Source organism: Schistocerca gregaria, chromosome 8 (assembly GCF_023897955.1).
Source record: "Schistocerca gregaria isolate iqSchGreg1 chromosome 8, iqSchGreg1.2, whole genome shotgun sequence".
In the NCBI taxonomy this organism is placed as follows: Eukaryota; Metazoa; Arthropoda; class Insecta; order Orthoptera; family Acrididae; genus Schistocerca; species Schistocerca gregaria.
Window position 1 is genome coordinate 127,154,375 of NC_064927.1, and position 22,598 is coordinate 127,176,972.

Consider the following 22,598-nt stretch of genomic DNA (forward strand, 5'->3'; position numbering starts at 1 on the left):
TGAGGATGGGAAATAAAATCTGTGAAAAATTTGAAAATTATGAATCATAAGAATTTACTAAGCAAGTAAATATTATTACTAAGTTGAATAATTTATGACTCACTGTCATAAATAGCTATGCCTGAAGTTTAATTTTATTCTACTTCTTGCTACTTAGTTACTTTAAGTAAATATTTTTCTCAATTTTACTTTATTTTCAACATGAATATATTAAATCATTTTGTGGTATTTAAAATTACAAAACAGTTGTAAATTATCCTGTATACTTACAATTAGAAAGTAGCTTCAACTTGACAAATAACCTATGTCCCAATCATTAGATTGTTTTGTGACAATTTAGTCTCTATTCTGTTCACTTCTAACAATAATACATGAGAATTTACTTTTATATGAATATGTGTAATAATGGGTACCAAATCAGCTTATGTTGAGTCAGAAGTGGACACATCAGACAATTTGTAAACTGATTCTTAGCCACTTTTTGAGCCAAAGTTGAGTGTTTGCAATCAGTTAGCATATTCAGTGAAATATGGATAATTTTATCCCAGAGCTATATATGAAACAGCATGGTGTGACATCATACACAACCCTCCCACAAAAAATTAAAATGTACTATCTGTTGGGGTGTAGTCTTTTGGAAGATGGAACAAGAGCTCATGCACAACACAAAATCACAAGGGAAATAGGTAACCACAATTACCCATGTTCTATTTGTCAGCACTTTTCCAGTTTCTTCATCATAAACAATGTACTCTGTCAGCCAATAACCAAGTCCCATAACAAATGCACCTTCAATTTGACCCACATCTATATCAGGATTCATGCTTATACCAACGTCTTCCAAGATATCTACACGGAGTACCTGGAACATCATGGATCAAACATAAAAATAACTCTTACAGTTCAACTAATAATTATAAGTTACAACAAAGGAAAACAATTGTTATGTAACCAAATGTTGTAAATTATTTCTAACAAATCTGGAGGTTCAGTTTGGCTTAAGGAATTTATTCTGTTATAAGCAGTATGCTGTAGAAGCAACATAGAAAATAACCAATGATTCATATTGCTTTCGGTTCTAAAATAAATTCAGAAAGTCATTAAAAAATCTTATTTCATTATCTCTCATTTGTGTATTAAGAAATGTCACAATCCTCTTAAAGTGCAAATGAAATCATATTTTTTGACAGTTATGAGTATCTAAAGCTCCATAGATGTAGTAGCTATAGTATAGCACTCTTAGAAGTTAGCATGGAAGTAATAGCAAAAATGAACTAAGAGTATGTGATCAATGGAATGGCACTGAGGTTGTATCAGTAGCAATGCATACACAGCAGTATCTCTGGCATAGAAGCTTACAACTGACCTGGAGCACCAGAAGAAGCATCAAGTGGACACATCTGGTGCATGGAACTGATGGAGACACCTGTTATACACTTGCAGTGTGTGATTGGAATGACAAAGACAGAGACAAAGACAGAAGCAGACTATTTTAGGGCAAGACAAGGAAATATAGGGAAATTTGTATTATTTTATTTTATGAATGCCAAAAATGTGTTTTTTCACTTTTTTAGTCTTACAGTATAGTAACGTGAGCTGCGTGTTGGCGACTTGATGATGAGGGCATTGCCTCCCAAAACATTCTGTTGTATCATATGAGATACAGTTAAATGTGTTCAATGCTACCATTTATTACTAAAAAGCAAGCAATCAAGTGCAGTAAAAGAAAGAAGAATAGAAGCTAATGTCATATGACAGCCCTTGATAAAGCTTCACTAAATCTTCTTTTCTGGTATCCTCCCTGTGTTACAGCATACTGTCATTATCATAAATAAAATTTTGTGTGCAGTCTAATTTTATGACAGTCATTTTGTTCTGCCAGTCCTGATATTCTACAAATACAGCTAAAGGAGACAGGGCAATTGCTGAAAATAATAGTGGATGGTCAAGTGTGTGGATAATACTGTAAAAAAAGATCCAGGTAGAGGAGCAATGAACATCTAATGAAAGAAAAATGTTGTACCTGGATACAAAAATGGCTACTGGAAAGAAAGGGGCAATGTAAAAGTGAAGGCTCAGGCTTATTGCAGAAGAAGAATTAAAATATGGAAGGAGAACTAGAACATTCAAATGTAAAAGTTCTAAATCAGTCACACAGGTAAAAGTTATCTTGAAACTTCCTGGCAGATCAAAACAGTGAACTGGACTGAGACTCAAACTCAGGACCTGTGAAGTTTAGAAGGTAGGAGATGAGGTACTGCTGGAAGTAAAACTATGAAGATGTGTATGATTGAGCTTGGGTAGCTCTATTGGTATAGCATTTGGCCACCAAAGGCAAACCTCTCGAGTTTGAGTCTCAGCTTCAGCGTATACACTCCTGGAAATTGAAATAAGAACACCGTGAATTCATTGTCCCAGGTAGGGGAAACTTTATTGACACATTCCTGGGGTCAGATACATCACACGATCACACTGACAGAACCACAGGCACATAGACGCAGGCAACAGAGCATGCACAATGTCGGCACTAGTACAGTGTATATCCACCTTTCACAGCAATGCAGGCTGCTATTCTCCCATGGAGACGATCGTAGAGATGCTGGATGTAGTCCTGTGGAACGGCTTGCCATGCCATTTCCACCTTGCGCCTCAGTTGGACCAGCGTTCGTGCTGGGCGTGCAGACCGCGTGAGACGACGCTTCATCCAGTCCCAAACATGCTCAATGGGGGACAGATCCGGAGATCTTGCTGGCCAGGGTAGTTGACTTACACCTTCTAGAGCACGTTGGGTGGCACGGGATACATGCGGACGTGCATTGTCCTGTTGGAACAGCAAGTTCCCTTGCTGGTCTAGGAATGGTAGAACGATGGGTTCGATGACGGTTTGGATGTACCGTGCACTATTCAGTGTCCCCTCGACGATCACCAGAGGTGTACGGCCAGTGTAGGAGATAGCTTCCCACACCATGATGCCGGGTGTTGGCACTGTGTGCCTCGGTCGTATGCAGTCCTGATTGTGGCGCTCACCTGCACGGCGCCAAACACGCACACGACCATCATTGGGACCGAGGCAGAAGCAACACTCATCGCTGAAGACGACACGTCTCCATTCGTCCCTCCATTCACGCCTGTCGCGACACCACTGGAGGTGGGCTGCATGATGTTGGGGCGTGAGCGGAATACGGCCTAACGGTGTGCGGGACCGTAGCCCAGGTTCATGGAGACGGTTGCGAATGGTCCTCGCCGATACCGCAGGAGCAACAGTGTCCCTAATTTGCTGGGAAGTGGCGGTGGGGCCCCTACGGCACTGCGTAGGATCCTATGGTCTTGGCGTGCATCCGTGCATCGCTGCGGTCCGGTCTCAGGTCGACGGGCACGTGCACCTTCCGCCGACCACTGGCGACAACATCGATGTACTGTGGAGACCTCATGCCCCATGTGTTGAGCAATTCGGCGGTACGTCCACCCGGCCTCCCGCATGCCCACTATACGCCCTCGCTCAAAGTCCGTCAACTGCACATACGTTTCACGTCCGCGCTGTCGTGGCATGCTACCAGTGTTAAAGACTGCGATGGAGCTCCATATGCCACGGCAAACTGGCTGACACCGACGGCGGCGGTGCACAAATGCTGCGCAGCTAGCGCCATTCGACTGCCAACACCACGGTTCCTGGTGTGCCCGCTGTGCCGTGCGTGTGATCACTGCTTGTACAGCCCTCTCGCAGTGTCCGGAGCAAGTATGGTGGGTCTGACACACCGGTGTCAATGTGTTCTTTTTTCCATTTCCAGGAGTGTAGTTTTGATCTGGCAGAAGTTTCATATGAGTGTAAACTCCACTGCAAGTTGAAAAATTCATTCAAGAGTTATCTTCTTTGTCATGAACAAATAACTAATTGAAAGAATGACAACATAAAATTAATGTGTTCATAATTTGTATGCACAAATGATGGAAATACACTCCTGGAAATGGAAAAAAGAACACATTGACACCGGTGTGTCAGACCCACCATACTTGCTCCGGACACTGCGAGGGGGCTGTACAAGCAATTATCACACGCACGGCACAGCGGACACATCAGGAACTGCGGTGTTGGCCGTCGAATGGCGCTAGCTGCGCAGCATTTGTGCACCACCGCCGTCAGTGTCAGCCAGTTTTCCGTGGCATACGGAGCTCCATCGCAGTCTTTAACACTGGTAGCATGCCGCGACAGCGTGGACGTGAACCGTATGTGCAGTTGACGGACTTTGAGCGAGGGCGTATAGTGGGCATGCGGGAGGCCGGGTGGATGTACCGCCGAATTGCTCAACATGTGGGGCGTGATGTCTCCATAGTACATCGATGTTGTCGCCAGTGGTCGGCGGAAGGTGCACGTGCCCGTCGACCTGGGACCGGACCGCAGCGATGCACGGATGCATGCCAAGACCGTAGGATCCTACGCAGTGCCGTAGGGGACCGCACCGCCACTTCCCAGCAAATTAGGGGCACTGTTGCTCCTGGGGTATCGGCGAGGACCATTTGCAACCGTCTCCATGAAGCTGGGCTACAGTCCCACACACCGTTAGGCTGTCTTCCGCTCATGCCCAAACATCGTGCAGCCCGCCTCCAGTGGTGTCACGACAGGTGTGAATGGAGGGACGAATGGAGACGTGTCATCTTCATCGATGAGAGTCACTTCTGCCTTGGTGCCAATGATGGTCGTATGCATGTTTGGCGCCGTGCAGGTGAGCGCCACAATCAGAACTGCATACGACCGAGGCACACAGGGCCAACATCCGGCATCATGGTGTCGGGAGCGATCTCCTACACTGGCCGTACACCTCTGGTGATCGTCGAGGGGACACTGAATAATGCACGGTACATCCAAACCGTCATCGAACCCATCGTTCTACCATTCCTAGACCAGCAAGGGAACTTGCTGTTCCAACAGGACAATGCATGTCCGCATGTATCCCGTGCCACCCAACGTGCTCTAGAAGGTGTAAGTCAACTACCCTGGCCAGCAAGATCTCCGGATCTGTCCCCCATTGAGCATGTTTGGGACTGGATGAAGTGTCGTCTCACGCGGTCTGCACGTCTAGCACGAACGCTGGTCCAACTGAGGCGCCAGGTGGAAATGGCATGGCAAGCCATTCCACAGGACTACATCCAGCATCTCTACGATTGTCTCCATGGGAGAATAGCAGCCTGCATTGCTGCTAAAGGTGGATATACACTGTACTAGTGCCGACATTGTGCATGCTCTGTTGCCTGTGTCTATGTGCCTGTGGTTCTGTCAGTGTGATTATGTGATGTATCTGACCCCAGGAATGTGTCAATAAAGTTTTCCCTTCCTGGGACAATGAATTCACGGTGTTCTTATTTCAATTTCCAGGAGTGTATAAACATCTTAAACCAATCCATGCACATAAAACTTGAGCAATATTTAAATTACACTGGAAAACATTTTATACTGAAAGAATTCTGTAGATCATAAATGGTATAACTGTCAATGCACATCTGATAATGCCAGAAAAACAAACCTGATGGAGACCAAGCAGTGTGGGATGCAAGATTGAGGGTGAAGAGTAAAGTGGGCAATGCTGTTGACAACAGTATGACAGTGAGTAAATGGAACAGGTTTCTTTCCAAACAAGACACATGAAACTTACCATGATTGTTTACTGTATTCTGGAGACATTTTCAGTGAAATACTTATACAAAGATAAATGGAGGTAAGAAGTCAAATTAAATGCAATCACTCTGTGAGGAGCCACCAGTAACCATGCACCCGTTTATATCAAAATACTCAGAAAATATCCCCAAACAACCTTTGCAATTTTAAACCAGGACCAAGTTTTGGTTCATTTTATTTATTTCAACACTCTGACATTAATATGAGGATCTTAATCAAGCAAGTTGACCATCTATTTGTGACATGTGAAAATTTGTGCTGGACTGGAACTCAAACCTGGATTTCCTGCTTATCACAAGATTTCGTCTACACTATTTTGGCTATCTGTGTATGCTTTCTGGACCAATCCATACCTTTATATGTCACAGTCTACTTACTTATACCATAGCCCCCAATATTCATCACCTAATGCTTGTTATTAATTGGATTCCTGTGCAGTGGGAATGAGATTAAAACCTGAGCCCACCGTTGTTATCATCATATACTGTTCTAGGGTTGAAATATTTTAACCACATGTATGAAAGTACAAAAATGATTGACAATCCACAGCACTATGAAATAATTTGAAATTTATTTGCTGTGATAGGTGGGAAATCCAAGTTATGTTTCCATTCTGGCACAAATTTTCTTGTCGCTAGTAGGTAGTGCATTTGTAAATAATACAGCTGATAGCAAACAATTTGCAGCCAGCAAATAAAATTCCAGTTATTTCATACAGATGTGGATCATCAGTAATGTTTGTTCTTTCAGACATGCAAGTAAAGTTATTACATCTTATTCTTGCAATGAAATCAATGAGAAAGATGAGTTTGCTACTTCATCATCATCTTGGCACAAGATAGAAAACTGGATATCTTTCTCCATTTCATTCATGATTTATACTTCATTTTAATGATTACCAGTTCTGAACAATTTCTCTCATAAGTAAGGTGTTGCAAAATTTATCAAAACTCATAGGATCTTGTTAGGAAATGAACTTAAATTTCAGTTTGCAGTCTGAAGAAATATCAATAAATTGCTCTTGCTCTTCACTGGCAAGTGTTGATAAAAGTTCTGTACTGAAAGAATCTTTGCTCCTGTTGTGCTGATCAACCTCTTATAGAAAGTCCAGAATTAGTGACAAATTCAGTGTTCAAAGAAATTACAAATGTATGTCAGCCTCAAAACAAAGTCACTATCTATGAACTTCTTGGAACTCAAATGTTTCTCTTGAAATAAGAGCAAAGTTAATTCATGAGTTCATACACCTTCTTCATAATATTCCTGCATGAAAACCAGTGAGAGCTGCTGTAGCTAATTAGAGCAATGTACTCAGCCTCTATATTACTGCACATTTGTTTAAAACATCTTGACTGCAGTGGCTGGCTTTTAATGACATTTACCACTTCAATCACTGATTGAATGCCATGGAAGGCAGGGATTATGGGCCCAAGTAGCATGAAGAGCCTCTTTCTAGATCACAGCTCACAAACCATGGTGCAGCAGCCATTCTAGGACCTCCATCTGTCCACATGTCTACACAATTTTCCCAGTTAATATTATTTTTGTCCATTAAAGAGTGTAGTAGCACTGACATGTACATAATTGTAGTTACATGTAGCTAAATAGCAAAGAGTACGTTTTTCAACCAAATGATCATTAAAGTCATCTGCCACATTGGGTTTTTAAAAACTAATGCAAAGTCACATATGCCAATAACTTGGCAGTTGATACACCTATCATAATATGAACAATGTACACAGCAGTTGGCAAAATAAGGTCTTCTGCTATGGTGGAAGGTTCCTTGCTCTTTGATACAGGGTAAGAAACTTTGAAAGATGAAAGAAGAGGTGTAGTACAAACTGTAGCTTACTTAGTGAAGTTTTTTATTGTCATTTCTTTTACCTTGTGCAAAAAATGTTCTCATGGTTTGTTTACCAAACTACTAGGATTTGACTCCAATTGTTGTTTCATTTTACCAGAAAGCATTCATTCAAGAGCTAGGGCTTTGGAAAAAAATGACACTGTGGTCATTCTTCATTTCCAACAGTAGTACATATAAGACTGTAGTTCAAGTAACTGTCATCATAGTTCCTACATGACACATTTGAAAAATCATGTTATGTGGTTATATTTAAAAATTTGACCATGATGACAGAGACACACAAATCACAGAAGACAAACAGTAATTAGAAATGATCTGAGTTCCACAAAAATAATTTTCAAGATGATTTTTACTGAATAAATGCAAATAAGTTGCACAGTACAATTCAAATGCCATCGACCACATTATCATAGTAACAGCCCTTACTTGCAGGCAAACTAGATATCATTGGTAGCACACACATTATTGCTTTACTCACAAAGAAAATAAACCAGATTATTATTTTCATGAAAGAGTCCCAATGCCACTGCTGAAAGGCCATTATGCCCCTGGGAGCTGCGATACACAGTTGGCAAACCCCTGCTCTAAGGAGGAAAAATCTGAAATTTCATATCTGCCATTATTAAGTCTTTGCCATACATACACTGATAAGCCAAAATGTTATGACCATTGCCTACCATGACGTTGGCTGCCACCTGGTGGTGTTATGGGCACATGATGCAGTAACAAAAGTATGCAAGTGGAGCAGACACAGACAGGGAATCACCCTAGTGAAGCTATGGGCTAGAAATGAGGAAATCTGTTGAGATAAGCAACTTTGACAAATGAATGATGATTATTATGCAGAGCCTTTGAAAGAGTATGTTGAAAATGGTGACACCACTTGAATGTTAATGTGCCATTGTTATGGGCATCTACAGAAATACTAGGCACTGAATGGTTGGTTGTACAAAGCTCTCCACAGAATGTGGGGTTTGGAGGGTTCTCTGCTCTGCAAGGTAAGGTAGATGATGACTTGTGGCATCTCTGCTGAAAGAAAACAATGCTGGTGCATGTACAAGTGTTTTGGAGCACACGGACCATCGTACATTGTTGAACATGCAGGTCCGCAGCAGACAACCTCAATGGGTGCACATATTGACCCAACAACATCATCAATTATAACTGCAGTGGATATAGAACCATCAGTATTTGACTGTCAGTCAATGGAAACATATTGGCTCTTCGAGTGAATCACATTTTTGCTACATTAGGTTGCTGGTTGTCTCCACAGACACCGTCATTGAGATGAACAGCAGCTCAAAACATGCAGCATGCCATGGATGCAGGCTGGTGAGAGCAGTATTATGCTATGAGAGACATTCTCCTGCACGTTCATGGGACTTGTGGTAGTAATCAAATAAGCTGAAATCACATGCATCACTTTGTGCTTGATGTCTTCCTCCATGGCAATGTCATCTTTCAGCAGTGTAACTGTCCATGTCTCAGAGCCAGAACCATGCGGCAGTGGTTTGAGGAGCATTGTAGTGAACTTACATTGGTGTCTTGGGGACCAAAGAAGCCTGTTCTAAATACTATGGAACCCATCTGAGTCACTGTCAGTTGCCATCACTGCATAGGCAAATCAGCGGACATTACTTACATGAATTACATGACCCGTGCACATACATCTAATGCCACAAACCTCCAAAAACCTACAAACACATTGTTAGATCCCTGACTTGCAGAATCAGTGATGTTGTTTGTTCCAAAGATGGACAAACAAGCTATTAAGCAGATGGTCATAATGTTTTGGCTCATCAATGTACATGCTAAGACATAAATATGTACATCATACATAATGTAATCTGTTGACAATGAATTTGTAATCATAGAAAAATATCCATAGGTAAATTAAAATATTGGCTTTAGTGACAGATCTTACTGTAAAGAAAAATATATTCTATAGAGAAGTTAATTTAATCAAAATGCAATAAAAAATATCTACTAAATAAATAGTCACTATTTTGGTACCATTGGTCCTATTTTCAGAGCACTTAGGACATAGGCAAGTAATGGTATTTTATTTCAAAAGCTTCTTGTGTATTCCTCCTCCTTGGCATTAACTCAAATCACTGTAATAAACACACCTGATATTTGTTTTCTTATCATGTACTTGGCACTTCTCTACCTTCTTGCCCTGCTCCAACTTCAATGTCACATTAATCTATCTGTGGGATATAGCTGTGCACCTTTTGTTTTCAAATCATCTGCTTTCAATTAATTTGTTTAATGTGTGAGAACTATCTGTGTTGCATTTCTGGGGGTAGGGTTGGGGGCCAACCAAATAGGTGCATAAGTGGGTGTGGCCAAGTGCCTAAAACCACATATAATCTTGGTCATTAATCCAGAAAGTAGACTTAATCCAAAACATCTCATCTTCCTGTCTCACATTATGCTATGTTACCATATCATCCTAAATTTAGATTCTTCCAAAATTACGGTAGTGGTGATAAGTTCCTATGGGACTAAACTGCTGAGATCATCAGTCCCTAGGCTTCCACACTACTTAATCTAACTTAAACTAACTTACACTAAAGATAACACACACACACACACACACACACACACACACACACTCATGCATAAGGAAGGACTCAAACCTCTGACAGAATGTGCCACACAAACCATGGCAAGGTGCCTTAGACCATGTGGATATCTTGCGTGGCTCCAAAATTATGGATTGTTTTCTGAGTATATAGCGAAATTTTAGACATCAGAAAGTTCTTGGACCCTGCCATAAACTAGTCTTCCATACAGGCTGCCAATGTTAAGCTATGATTCAGTTTTCAATTACCACTCCAGTGTATTGACATGTAATGGAATTTTCATTCATTTAAGGCAGGTTGTTAAAATTATCCATAAAAGTTGGGAAGAACTCAGGGAAGCAAATTCTGTCAAATTCCTGGGGATAATCGTAGATAGAATCTTATCATGGTCTCTTCACATAAACTACGTGGCAAACAATTTGCAATGACAATACTGCCCAACACAAGTGACATGGACACTAGAAAATTGCTTATCACAGTCACAATCACCCAGAGCTCCAACTTTCCTGATGGTTAAATGGGGTGCCTTCACATAACTCCTCATGAAACAATTAGATCTGCATTCACCTAGGCAACAGATGGGCAGATTGCAAACTTGAAGTCAGATTTAGAAGCCATGTTTTGTCATTCTGTAGTAAACCAAAATACTTAGCAATAACACTAAATATAACTCTAACTTACATTCAGTGTCTTATAACTGTGGCTGCTAAAGCCAAAATGAGAAATAACATGCTTCAAAAAATTGATGGGACCTCATGGGAACCTAATGCTCATGTTTTAAGATCCACAGACTTGGCCCAATCATAATCTGTTGCTGAATACTGATTTTCATCCTGGATCAATAGTGTTCACACTGGGAAGACAGTCATGCAACTCAATGAGGCAGTGCATATATTTATGAGATGTACACAGAGTATGAACATGCTATGGCTTTCTGTTAACAAAATAAGTGTCAGGAAGTCGTTTCTGAAAGTATTTGTATGGAGTGTAGCCATGTATGGAAGTGAAACATGGACGATAAATAGTTTGGACAGGAAGAGATTAGAAGCTTTCGAAATGTGGCGCTACACAAGAATGCTGAAGATTAGATGGGTAGATCACATAACTAATGATGAAGTATTGAATAGAATTGGGGAGAAGAGGAGCACAACTTGACGAGAAGAAGGGACCAGATGGTAGGACATGTTCTGAGGCACCAAGGGATCACAAATTTAGCAATGGAGGGCAGCGTGGAGGGTAAATATCATAGAGGGAGACCAAGAGATGAATACATTAAGCAGATTCAGAAGGATGTAGGTTGCAGTAGGTACTGGGAGATGATGAAACTTGCACAGGATAGAGTAGCATGGAGAGCTGCATCAAACCAGTCTCAGGGCTGAAGACCACAACAACAACATGGCTTTCTGTTTCCAGCAGAATCCCACCACCAGATCTAAGAAGCTCTGAAGTTTTCCCAAATGTTTGGATAGCACTCAGAATATTTGTCAGCTACCTATTCAATGAAATATTGCACAAGCACAACACCAATGCTTGAAATCAAGGAAACTATCATGTCATACAACAAACAACTTTCTTGGGTCCTCCTTCAAAGTCAATGATTCATGAAAAATCCAGTGGGAGCAGTCATCAGTATTCAAAAAAAATGTCTATTTGAGAACTCTCCAAGACAGATACAAGGATTCAATCTCCCCAGGTATCAATGAAGGGCCACGAACTGGATTCAAACTGTACAAAGCAGATGTGATTATCTACTTGACAAGTGGGAATGTGCAGGCTGTGCTAATTGTAGCTGTAGCACTTTCTTACAATCATTCCACCATATTGTTGCTGACTGTCCCCTTTGAGCATACAAAGGAACAATAAAGGACACTGGCCATGCTTCAATGAAGCAATTAAATAGATTAGGGAACTATATCTGAAGATGTAAAATTGCATGAGCTTATGGTTGTGCTCATGTGACCACAAATGTTGTAGAGTTGTACTAGTTCTCATTATATGATAAATAAATAAATAACAGGTACATTGAATCTGTTGCAAGACAAAGAATAACCTTTTGAGTGAATGTAAGTAGTGTAAACAGGATACTATTACTACAAAAAACTGTTATTAGTTATATATGTAATATTAAGCTTATGTATTCATGCTGACCTCTTTTTATGGAGTGCAAATGACTATTCAATGTATTTGCAGTTATGAACTGTATACCTTTATACATAACAATACAAAGGCATCATTTTCAACATAGTGTGATACTAGAAACAAAGGAGATTTCATGTTACCCTTCTCATAGATTAAAACTATATTCCCATGAATTCAGTATATGACTACAAAAACTTATAATAAATTGACAGTCTTTGTAGATTAATGTAAGAAACTGGTACCAGTACTAATATTCATACATGGAAATGAATGTAGGTTTTTCTTTGTACATCTATCAATTATATTACCTACATTGACATGTCCCCTTCACATTAACTCAATGATTTATGTATGTACACAATGAGATGATAAAATTCTGATCCTGACTTTGAACATTACTATTCTGTAATTTCTAATTATTACTGGTAGATTTTTATGATCTGTTTACAGCCAGCTTTAAAGATCCTCAGTTATTATTGCATTTACCCCTACACACAAACCACAAACCAACCCCTCCCCCCCCCCCCCCCCCCACACACACACACACTGACACAAAGTGTAATTTTCATTACTTTCTTTACAATATTTTTTATTAAACATCCAAAGCACAGTGTTTACTCATACTAAAATATTTTAATTTTTGGTCCCTTTTTTATGCAGTTTCTTACAGAAAAATACAGCAAAAAACAGAGTAGTAAAATCATTTACATGGAGACTACAAGGATTACATCTGGACCATAGACAGGATGAATATTGCACTAAAACAGATTCTCCTATAAAACGACACAACTTCATAGGGTATTTTTCCTATGTGGGAAACAGAAATTAAACATGAAGGGCAGTTGCTAATTAGACCTATTTAATACTTAACTATGATGAAAAATGACTCATGAGTTATCAAAAATGTATGCACACCTCATACTGGCCTGTTAACATATCAACTTCTACTTCACCCACTGTTACTCCATAAATAGGATATTGATCCAACTTCTCTTCCATACCTTGATACCTGTGAACAGAAAGACTTTCTTATAATTTATATTTGTCAAGACATTATTTTCTTGCATGTATAAGGAACAATGAAATAAACAGCTGAACAGTAATGGTCTTTGTAAACCCCCTTCAACCCAAATATACAGGATGATCAATAGATTGCGACTGGGACAAATATCTCACAAAATAAGCATCAAACGACAAAACTACAAAGAATAAAACTTGTCTAGCTTGAAGGGGAAATCCAGGTGGTGCTATGGTTGGCACGCTAGATGGAGCTGCCATAGGTCAAACATATATCAACTGTGTTTTTTTAAATAGGAGCCCCCATTTTTATTACATATTTAAGTAGTACATAAAGAAATAAGAATGTTTTAATTGGGCCACTTTTTTCGCTTTGTGATAAATGGTGCTGTAACAGTCACAAACATATGGCTCACAATTTCAGATGAACAGTTGGTAACAGGTAGGTTTCTTAAATTAAAATACAAAATGCAGGTACGTTTGAACATTTTATTTCAGTTGTTCCAATGTGATACGTGAACCTTTGAAAACTTGTCATTTCTGAGAACACATGCTGTTATAGCATGATTACCTGTGAATACCACACTAATGCAATAAATGCTCAAAATGATGTCCATCAACCTCAATGCATTTGGCAATACGTGTAACGACATTCCTCTCAACAGAGAGTAGTTCACCTTCTGTAATGTTCACACATGCATTGACAAAGGGCTGAAGCATTTTGTGAGGTATTGTTGGTGGATCATGATAGCAAATATCCTTCAACTTTCCCCACAGAAAAAATCTGGGGCATCAGATTCGGTGAACGTGCGGGCCATGGTATGGTGCTTCAATAACCAATCCACCTGTCATGAAATATGCTATTCAATAGCACTTCAACTGCACACAAGCTATGCGCTAGACATCCATCATGTTGGAAGTACATTGCCATTGTCATGCAGTGAAACATCTTGTAGTAACATCGGTTGAACATTACATAGGAAATCAGCATACATTGCACCTTTTAGATTGCCACTGATAAAATGAGGGCCAATTATTCTTCCTCCCATAATGCTGAACCATACATTAACCTGCCAAGGTCACTGATGTTCCACTTGTTACAGCCAGCATGGATTTTCCATTGCCCAATAGTGCATATTATGCCGGTTTACGTTACTGCTGTTGGTGAATGACCCTTTGTCATGAAATAGAATGCTTGCAAAAAATCTGTCATTGTCCCGTAATCTCTCTTGAGCCCAGTGGCAGAACTGTACATGATGTTCAAAGTTGTCGCCATGCAATTCCTGGTGCATAGAAATATGATATGGGCCCAATCAATGTTGATGTGAGATATTTGGCCCGGTCACTATCAATAGACCACCCTGTATATCTGATCACTGAGATATTTTAAATGAAATTGCAGCATTAGGTTGTAGTCAATCTTATAAACAGAGTAAAAAGAAGTCCAAATAATGCAGTTGAATAGTAATTCAGAATATGTAGGTAAGCACCTATGGCCACTGTCTACCACAAGAATGTGTGCTGCCTGTTGGTGTTGGATGTTGAAGGCTAGGATAGATTGCTATTCATTGCTACCATTTTATGGGAAAATCTGTGGGATGGGAATATGTGTTGGAGAATTGCAGCAGTACTAGTAGCTGCCATGTACAGTGTATTGTCATTTTGGTTGTAAGAACTGGACTGTTGAATTACTGAGATGCATTCACTCAGTGCAGCAATAATTCACAGAACAGGCAAGGAGATTTCTCTACAAAAGGATTCCAGAGGTTTTATCAAGAACATAACTAGATGCAGTGCATTGTCATAACAGCTGCACTGCTATCTTGTGTAAATAGCTGTCATTTTGGTAGCAGGTTCATTCACAGCCCAGCCATTCTAGCAAGACTTTGAGCTATGCTAGATGAGGGGATCACATGATTCTGCCAGTAGCTGTCAAAAGTTCAGGTATCCATCATGGTACCAGATTCCTACTTTAAGTCCAGCTTACAAACTTAGCGTCCTGGCGTGGCCATCCCAGGCTCACTCCATCAGCAAGACGAGCTGCTGCCCCTGGGGCAGCAGGTTGTATCCCACACATAGCAGCCATCTTCCATCATCATGGAGTGTGCACCACACTTCAGTGGCCGGTGAGACCCAGTAATTCAAAACAGAGCTGGCTGCCATAGAAAGATGCCCCACTGTCTTCATACACCACTAACATGAAGTGTTTGCGGTGTGGCTCCTACAACGGTGTTGCATGCCACATATTGAGCACAGGTGTCAGCAGTGTGGGACATGCATGTTGCAGACAGGTGGCTGTATGCTGATTATCAGCTCTTCAGTCACCCAGCTCTCCACATGTGGAGTGCAGATCGAGGGGGAGGGGGGGGGGGGGGGGGGGCGTCACTATCCTGACACAACACAAAACACAAATGCACAAGTAAAAAAAAGTGTTAATTTTGTCAGTCGAGTTTCTCTGGGCCTCTACTCCCATGCTACTCTGTCCCAGTCCTCCCCTGCCTGCCATCCTGACATTATAGCCATCCCTGCAGCACCAGGACCGCTATGTAAGGTTGAGTTCCAGGGATTTATGAGAGTGAAGGACATAACAATATGAATTAGGATAGACTGCTACTGAACATTTGGAGTATGTGTTGAACAGCAGGCAGACTTATTTAATAGCAGACTATTAGATCTCCATCCTGGACACATACAGCTGGACACCACTGTCCACATGAGTCCAGGAAAGGTTATGCTGAAATTCTTCTTTGACCAAGAAAAAACCCTTCTCATTCACTTTCTGCAGCATGGGACAAAAGTGAATGCCCAGCATTACTTGCAAACCCTGACCACCCTTTGCCAAGCAATCAAATAAAAACGACCAGATAATCTCAACCATGGGGTCATTCTGCTCCATGACAATGCAAATCCTCATACTGCCAACACAGTCACAGCACTCTTGCAGAAATTTAAATGGAGTTTCTTGGCCACCCTCCATACAGTACAGAACTATGTCCCTGTGATTACTCCATTTTTGGTCCCCTTAAAAAGGTTTTGAGGGGCAAACGATTCACCTGGGACAATGACATCCAGCTGAAGGTGTGGAACTGATTCACATTGCAGCCCTGGGAATTTTATGAGACATCCATCACTGCCTTGTGTCATAAAGGGACAAATGTCTCTACAGCCAGGGTCAATACTTCTAACATACAGGTACTGGATTCTTTAATTATGCCTCTGGCTCATTTCTTTTTGAACACCCCTTATATTTGTATGTGCTTACAGATTCACAGATTCTAATAGTGACTCACTAATATTATATTCAAGGATACCATGTTCTTTTTCTCATTTTATAAAATGCACAGTTATACATTTTGGCTCGATAAAATCAACTGCAGTGTTCTATGCATCAATGAACACTGGATGAAAGACACTGAAATAGACTTCTGTTTTCCTCTTGGATATTCATTAGTTACAAGCTACTGCCGAAAAAGTATTACACGTGGTGGGGTCTCAATATATGTCAAAAGTAACCTTGAATTGCATTACACAGTTATAGACCTTAGTAGAATATGCCTTGAAGCTACAATAGAAGTAGCTGGTGTGGTAATGAATGAACAGAAAACTGTAATTGTCTCAATCAATCGAATCCCAGGCTCTGATGAGATAGTATTTATAGAAAAAATTAATACTTTAATATTGTTGCTGTCAAAATATAAACAGCATAGAATTGTAATTGTAGGTGATATTAACATAGATATAAGGGCAAAGAGAAAAAATGTAATTCATATGATTAACACTCTGAAGTCATTAAACTATTACTGTCTCAATGAAAAACCCACCAGACTGAACGCATGCCTTGATAACATAATTATCAATGTACAAAGAGACTCCATACAATGTGATGTAATAGAATTAGGAATATCAGATCATGCACGGCTATGGCTTCAAATAGAAAAGTCAGCCTTCAGTTCCACAGAGAGAGAAGTGACATATAGAATTCTAGGTGAATCCAATGTAAACAAAATGATAAACCAGTTAAAAGAATTGGATTGGACTCATGTAATGGATAACAAGAAAATGATTAATAAATGTTTTTTCCATTTTCCTGACAGAGATCAAGCATATAGTAGAAATGACATGCCCCTGTGTAACCAAAAGGTACCAGAGTAATGTTACTCATAAGCAACAAAATACTAACAAGTGGTACACCCCACAACTTAACAAACTCAGAATACTACTGATGATTATGAAAGACAAATCTCATAACAGTGATAGGGACAAGGAAAATTACACTAAAATGAGAAACCTTTACAGATTAGAAACATAAAATGCTAAGTGCTGTGCAAATGATGAACAAATTTTAAATTCTAAAAATAAATGTAAAGCTGCCTGAACTGTCATTAAAAGGGAAATTAATAATACCAATAAAGAAAGGAGTATCCCTATTGACTGCAATATTCTCAATGAATATTTTATAACTAGCGATCGCCACCCCACCCATCAATTCTGCCTCTGATGCAGACGTGTTGCTCACTTGTGCACAACAGACAAGAAGTGAGAAGTTCACTTGGACTCGAATCACATTAAATGATATTCATAAGTCAATAAACAAATTAATTAATTCCAAAACAGAAGATTATTATGGACTCGGTAATCTCATCATTAAATTTACACCAAAAGAAATTGAAATGCTACTTCTCTCGCTATCAAACAGAGTACTTGATGAATGAATATTCCCCGACTGTCTTACGCTCACAGTTACATTGCCTGTGTATAAAAAAGGTGAAAGAAACCTCCCAAATAACTACAGACCCATTTCAATAGTACCAACCATATCCAAGTTAGTAGAAAATTGTGTGCATAAGCAGATATACAGGTATTTTGAAACCAACAAAATTTTAAATGAACAACAGTTTGGCTTCAGATCACACCTATCAACTGTAAAAGCGGTAGAAGCTTTGGTAAGCAATGTTTATGAAGGGTATGAAAAAAGGGTATCAATGTCTGGAACACTTATTGACCTAAGTAAAGCTTTTGACTCGGTGCCACATGACATACTCATCAAAAAGTTAAAATACTATGGCATTGAAGATGACACACTCCGACTATTCAGATCTTATCCAAGCAATAGGTTACAACTTGTATGTGCAAATAAGCAGAGGTCAGAAATACTCCCTATAGAAAGAGGAATACCCAAGGTTCTGTTCTTGAACCTTTTCTGTTCATTGTCTATGTTAATGACTTCTCGAATTACATACCATGTAAGAACATACTATATGCTGATGATATGACATTAATACGTACAGGAGAGAACTTACAGAGTGTACTGGACAAAAATATAGAAATGATGCAAATGACTAATTACTGGTGTCAGGCTAACCAGCTGTGCATAAATCAAACAAAAACAGAAGAAATAATAGTTAATCTCAAAGTAACTAAAAATGAAAACAAAACAGTGAAACTACTTGGACTAATCATAGACCAAAAGCTCTCATCGGAAGGACACACCAATTATTTACATAGTAAACTAGCATGAGTACTTTTCTTATTGTACAAATTAAGAAAAAGTGTGAGCAAGCAATTGCTACTCCACTCATACTATGCTTTTATTCATTCCCAACTGCAATATAGAATTTTGCTTTGGGGTAACTGCCCAGGGGCAGAATGTATTTTCAGATGGCAGAAGAAAGCAATCAAGTGCATGGAGGGGTTAGCACCCAGAGAGTCCTGTAGAAATTATTTTAAATCTCTTGGCATAATGACAGTGCCAAGCATGTACCTATATAACTGTCTAATATATGCCAGAGAAAATCTGAAAAAAACTGAACACGAGATGTGATGTGCATCCACACAGTACAAGAAACAGTCACCTGCTGGACTTGCCTTCCACAAGACTTGCTGTAGTCCATAATAACTATAAGTACTTAAACATAAAATTTTTCAATAAGTTACCATGCTCAGCTTGTACAGTACCACTAAATAAATATAAGAATACATTGAAAACCTGGCTAAAAAACAACAAATTCTATACAACTGAAGAATTCTTATAAACTAATCATCAAAATATGTTTTACCTAAGTTATGAAGAAAATGTTTTGATATTATATAAACTAGTTATTTAATGTGATTCTTATCTTATGTGTTTATTTAATTACTGTATAAAACATTGTTTTACATAATACTGAAGAAAAGGTCTTTAGTTCCTTTTTTCCCCTTTCTGTAACTATCTGAATATTGTACTGAAACTAAAACGCTCTGTAAACTTTGACGAAGCCAATTGTATGAAAAATACTGAAAGGCTAATAAAAATATTCTATTCTATTCTATTCTAAAGAACATTTAAATCAAGTTTCCAATCATTGTACAGCTTTGAAATCTTATCAAGGTCTGACTGAATATTAGCCAGCTTCATCCAGACTGTACTTCATTGCAGATAACTGCATTATGTGCAAAAAGTTTGAGGTTACTATTAATATTGTCTGCAAGACCATTAATATACTGCGTGAACAGAAAGGAACCCTACTCACTTCCCTATGGTTGATTCATGAATTCCTTATGCATTTATTAGCAGAAATGTAAGTTGGACTGAACAGTACCCTTACCGAAGATAACAAAGCATTACATATATTTTTTATGTTCACATGAGGTTGTTTACAACTACGAACAGTCACCATCAAAAGAAAGCAATGCGTGCCTGACTGACAATGCTACACAGAGCAGTATGCACTGTAATGTCATGAACTGTCACGTCAGTCTAGAGACAGGTTCTTTCCAATTACGTTCATAAAGCAACATGTTCTATCTGCATTGTAGTTTCCAGAATTACACATCAAGAATAACTATGAGAAGAGAATTAAAAATTTTCTTTTCACATCCACAAAGCAGTGTAGTAAAGCATTGAAGTGTGATCATATGGGGTATCAAACAAAATTTGTGACTGGATTGAGGATTTCTTGGTAGGGAGGACATAGCATGGTATATAGGATGGAGAGTCAACAACAAAAGTAGAAGTACCTTCAAATGCACCCCATGGAAATGTATTGGCACCACTGGTGTTCACGTTATATATTAATGAGCTGTCAGACAATAAATATCATAACCACAGACATTCTGCCAATAATGCAGTTATATATAGTGAAGCACAGTCTGAAGAAAGGATGCTCTAATATTCAGTCAGATCTTAATAAGATTTGAGAATGGTGGAAAAATTGACAACTTCTTAAAATGTAGTGTCCTATGACAACAAGTCAAAGAGTCACAAATGGAATTAGTCAATTCACATAAACTTCTGGGTGCAATGATATGAATAGGTATGAAATGGGAAGATCACACAGGCTGTCATATGTAATGTAGCTGACAGGTCTAGATCTTTCAGAATGCAGATGTAGACATCAATGTAAAAGCCATGTGTACCAAATGTAGCATGGTTTCATTAGCTTCAAAGGCCATCATCAGATAACAGTCTATTACCATCAAAAAGGTAAGAAACTGACAAAATTTGGAAACAATACTGTGAATGAAAATATGTTCTTGGCGCCTGTACTTGTGATAAAACAAGAAATCTATTAGAAAGGCATAAAAAAATATAAAGGGAAAAAAAGGAGATGTGGAAAGGGAAATCGTACAAGATGAAGCAAATTAGGTTACAGCTTCATTTCAAATATGAAATCAGAAATATAGCAATTACCTTAATGTTAATAATGAAGCAAACTGAATGTTTAAACAAATAAAAATAAACTGCTAAGATGATGTATGTACTTACAGTAAAACAACAAAATACAATCAGTTTACAGTAACTTAGTGTAAAAAAAAAAAAAAAAATAAATAAAAAATAAAGTAAATGAAAAAGATGCCTCAACTAACGCAAAACTTAAGGGAAATAATAGTATTTGGTGAAGTTTAATTGTGTTTGATTTGAAATTATGTGACCTATGGATCATCAGGATCAACAATCATCTGGTACATATTTCTCTACAACTTCTCACACTGTCTGACCCACCTAACTCATTCATTTAATTTGGTATTTGTTGTAAGTTTCAGCTTATTTCAAATGACGTAGTAATTTGTTTATTTAGCATATCTCTGAAATTATGAGTAAATTCTTTAAGTCTGTATGAAAAATTCTATAATTTAACAGAAATAATCAATTTTTGAAAATATAATCATTGGAAAAAAAAGAAAGAAAAGAAAAAAAAGGTCTGCTGAGGTTTAGGAAATGTGGAGAGTTCAGAAAAGTCACCCAGAAGCACGGGTCAGGCAAGACTTACCATATGGAATAAGAAGGAAAGACTTTTTCAATCATCTGGTAAGTCTCCCCAAACTCTTCCCATTTCCTAAATCTCACCAGACCTTGTCATTCATCTCTATTCCTGCCCCTTCAAACCTTCTTCCAGAAGAAGGCACCACTTGCTCTGAAAACATGCAAAAAATTTCAGTACCTTTTTATATGTGTGTTCTCCTGTCACCATATAGTGAGTAAATTTTTTATCTGTCCAAGAACAAAATACCTATTTTGTAAGTTTTGAAACAGGTGACTCATACATAATCCCTTTCTAAAAGTAGCTTACAAATTTCGTAATTTCTGCCATGATGATAGTCTGTTATTATATGGTAACGGTCTCACATGGTTAAACCTGATTCATGTTCATTAACTACAGCAGAACATCTGTAGTTTTCTCTTTTGTAGATCAATATGAAACTGTCCTACAAAGTGCTGCTGAAAGACTCCATTAACATCAAAAGTGAAACAGATTTAATGCATAGATATTGTCTGGTATATTTTGTTACATTAAAACATAAATAATTAAGTTCCAAAATTGTAATACTGCACTTTCCAGGCTATTTAGTAAAATGAATGAGAATACATACATCATGAAACTTGCAGAGAGATCTACAAATTCTGCATTAGCTTGGGCAATAAGCTCTTGCCATGTTGGGTTTGTCATTTTTCTTCGTATGGGAGCCAGTCTTTGCTTGAGTATCTCACAAGCATGCAGTGTTGCCTGTAAACGTTAATTCTAGTCATATGAAGATAAAAACACAGAGGAAATTATTTTCTCATGAAATTGTGCATTTACTTACATATGCACAACATTCACTAGTTTGACTTCCTCCTGTTGTAAAGTTATTGGGAGATGTAAAGTTAGTGGTTGGCCTTATGTTTACAAGATCCACTGAAATCCCCAAAGCACGTGCAGCAACTTGGGCAACCTAAAACAGTTCATCTTGTTATTTAAACATTTGATGTCCCTAATGATCTTCATTTAACACAAATATAAAGTAGAATAATAATAAATTTATTAAATGTGATAAAAATGTGAAATACATATCTCATTTT

The 22,598-nt window shown here is 38.7% G+C and overlaps 1 protein-coding gene across 3 annotated transcripts in view; it reads right to left on the bottom strand.

The window, feature by feature from the left end:
* LOC126284055 (uncharacterized) overlaps nucleotides 1-22,598 on the bottom strand; it is a 319,115-nt gene that overhangs the window by 17,493 nt on the left and 279,024 nt on the right. For all 3 annotated transcript variants that reach the window (XM_049982640.1, XM_049982642.1, XM_049982641.1), the window contains exons 22-25: nucleotides 22,343-22,471; nucleotides 22,130-22,263; nucleotides 13,178-13,271; nucleotides 701-862 (exon numbers count right to left, since the gene is read on the bottom strand). In XM_049982640.1, the coding sequence (XP_049838597.1) occupies nucleotides 701-862; nucleotides 13,178-13,271; nucleotides 22,130-22,263; nucleotides 22,343-22,471 (519 nt within the window). The remainder of the gene's footprint in view (nucleotides 1-700; nucleotides 863-13,177; nucleotides 13,272-22,129; nucleotides 22,264-22,342; nucleotides 22,472-22,598) is intronic.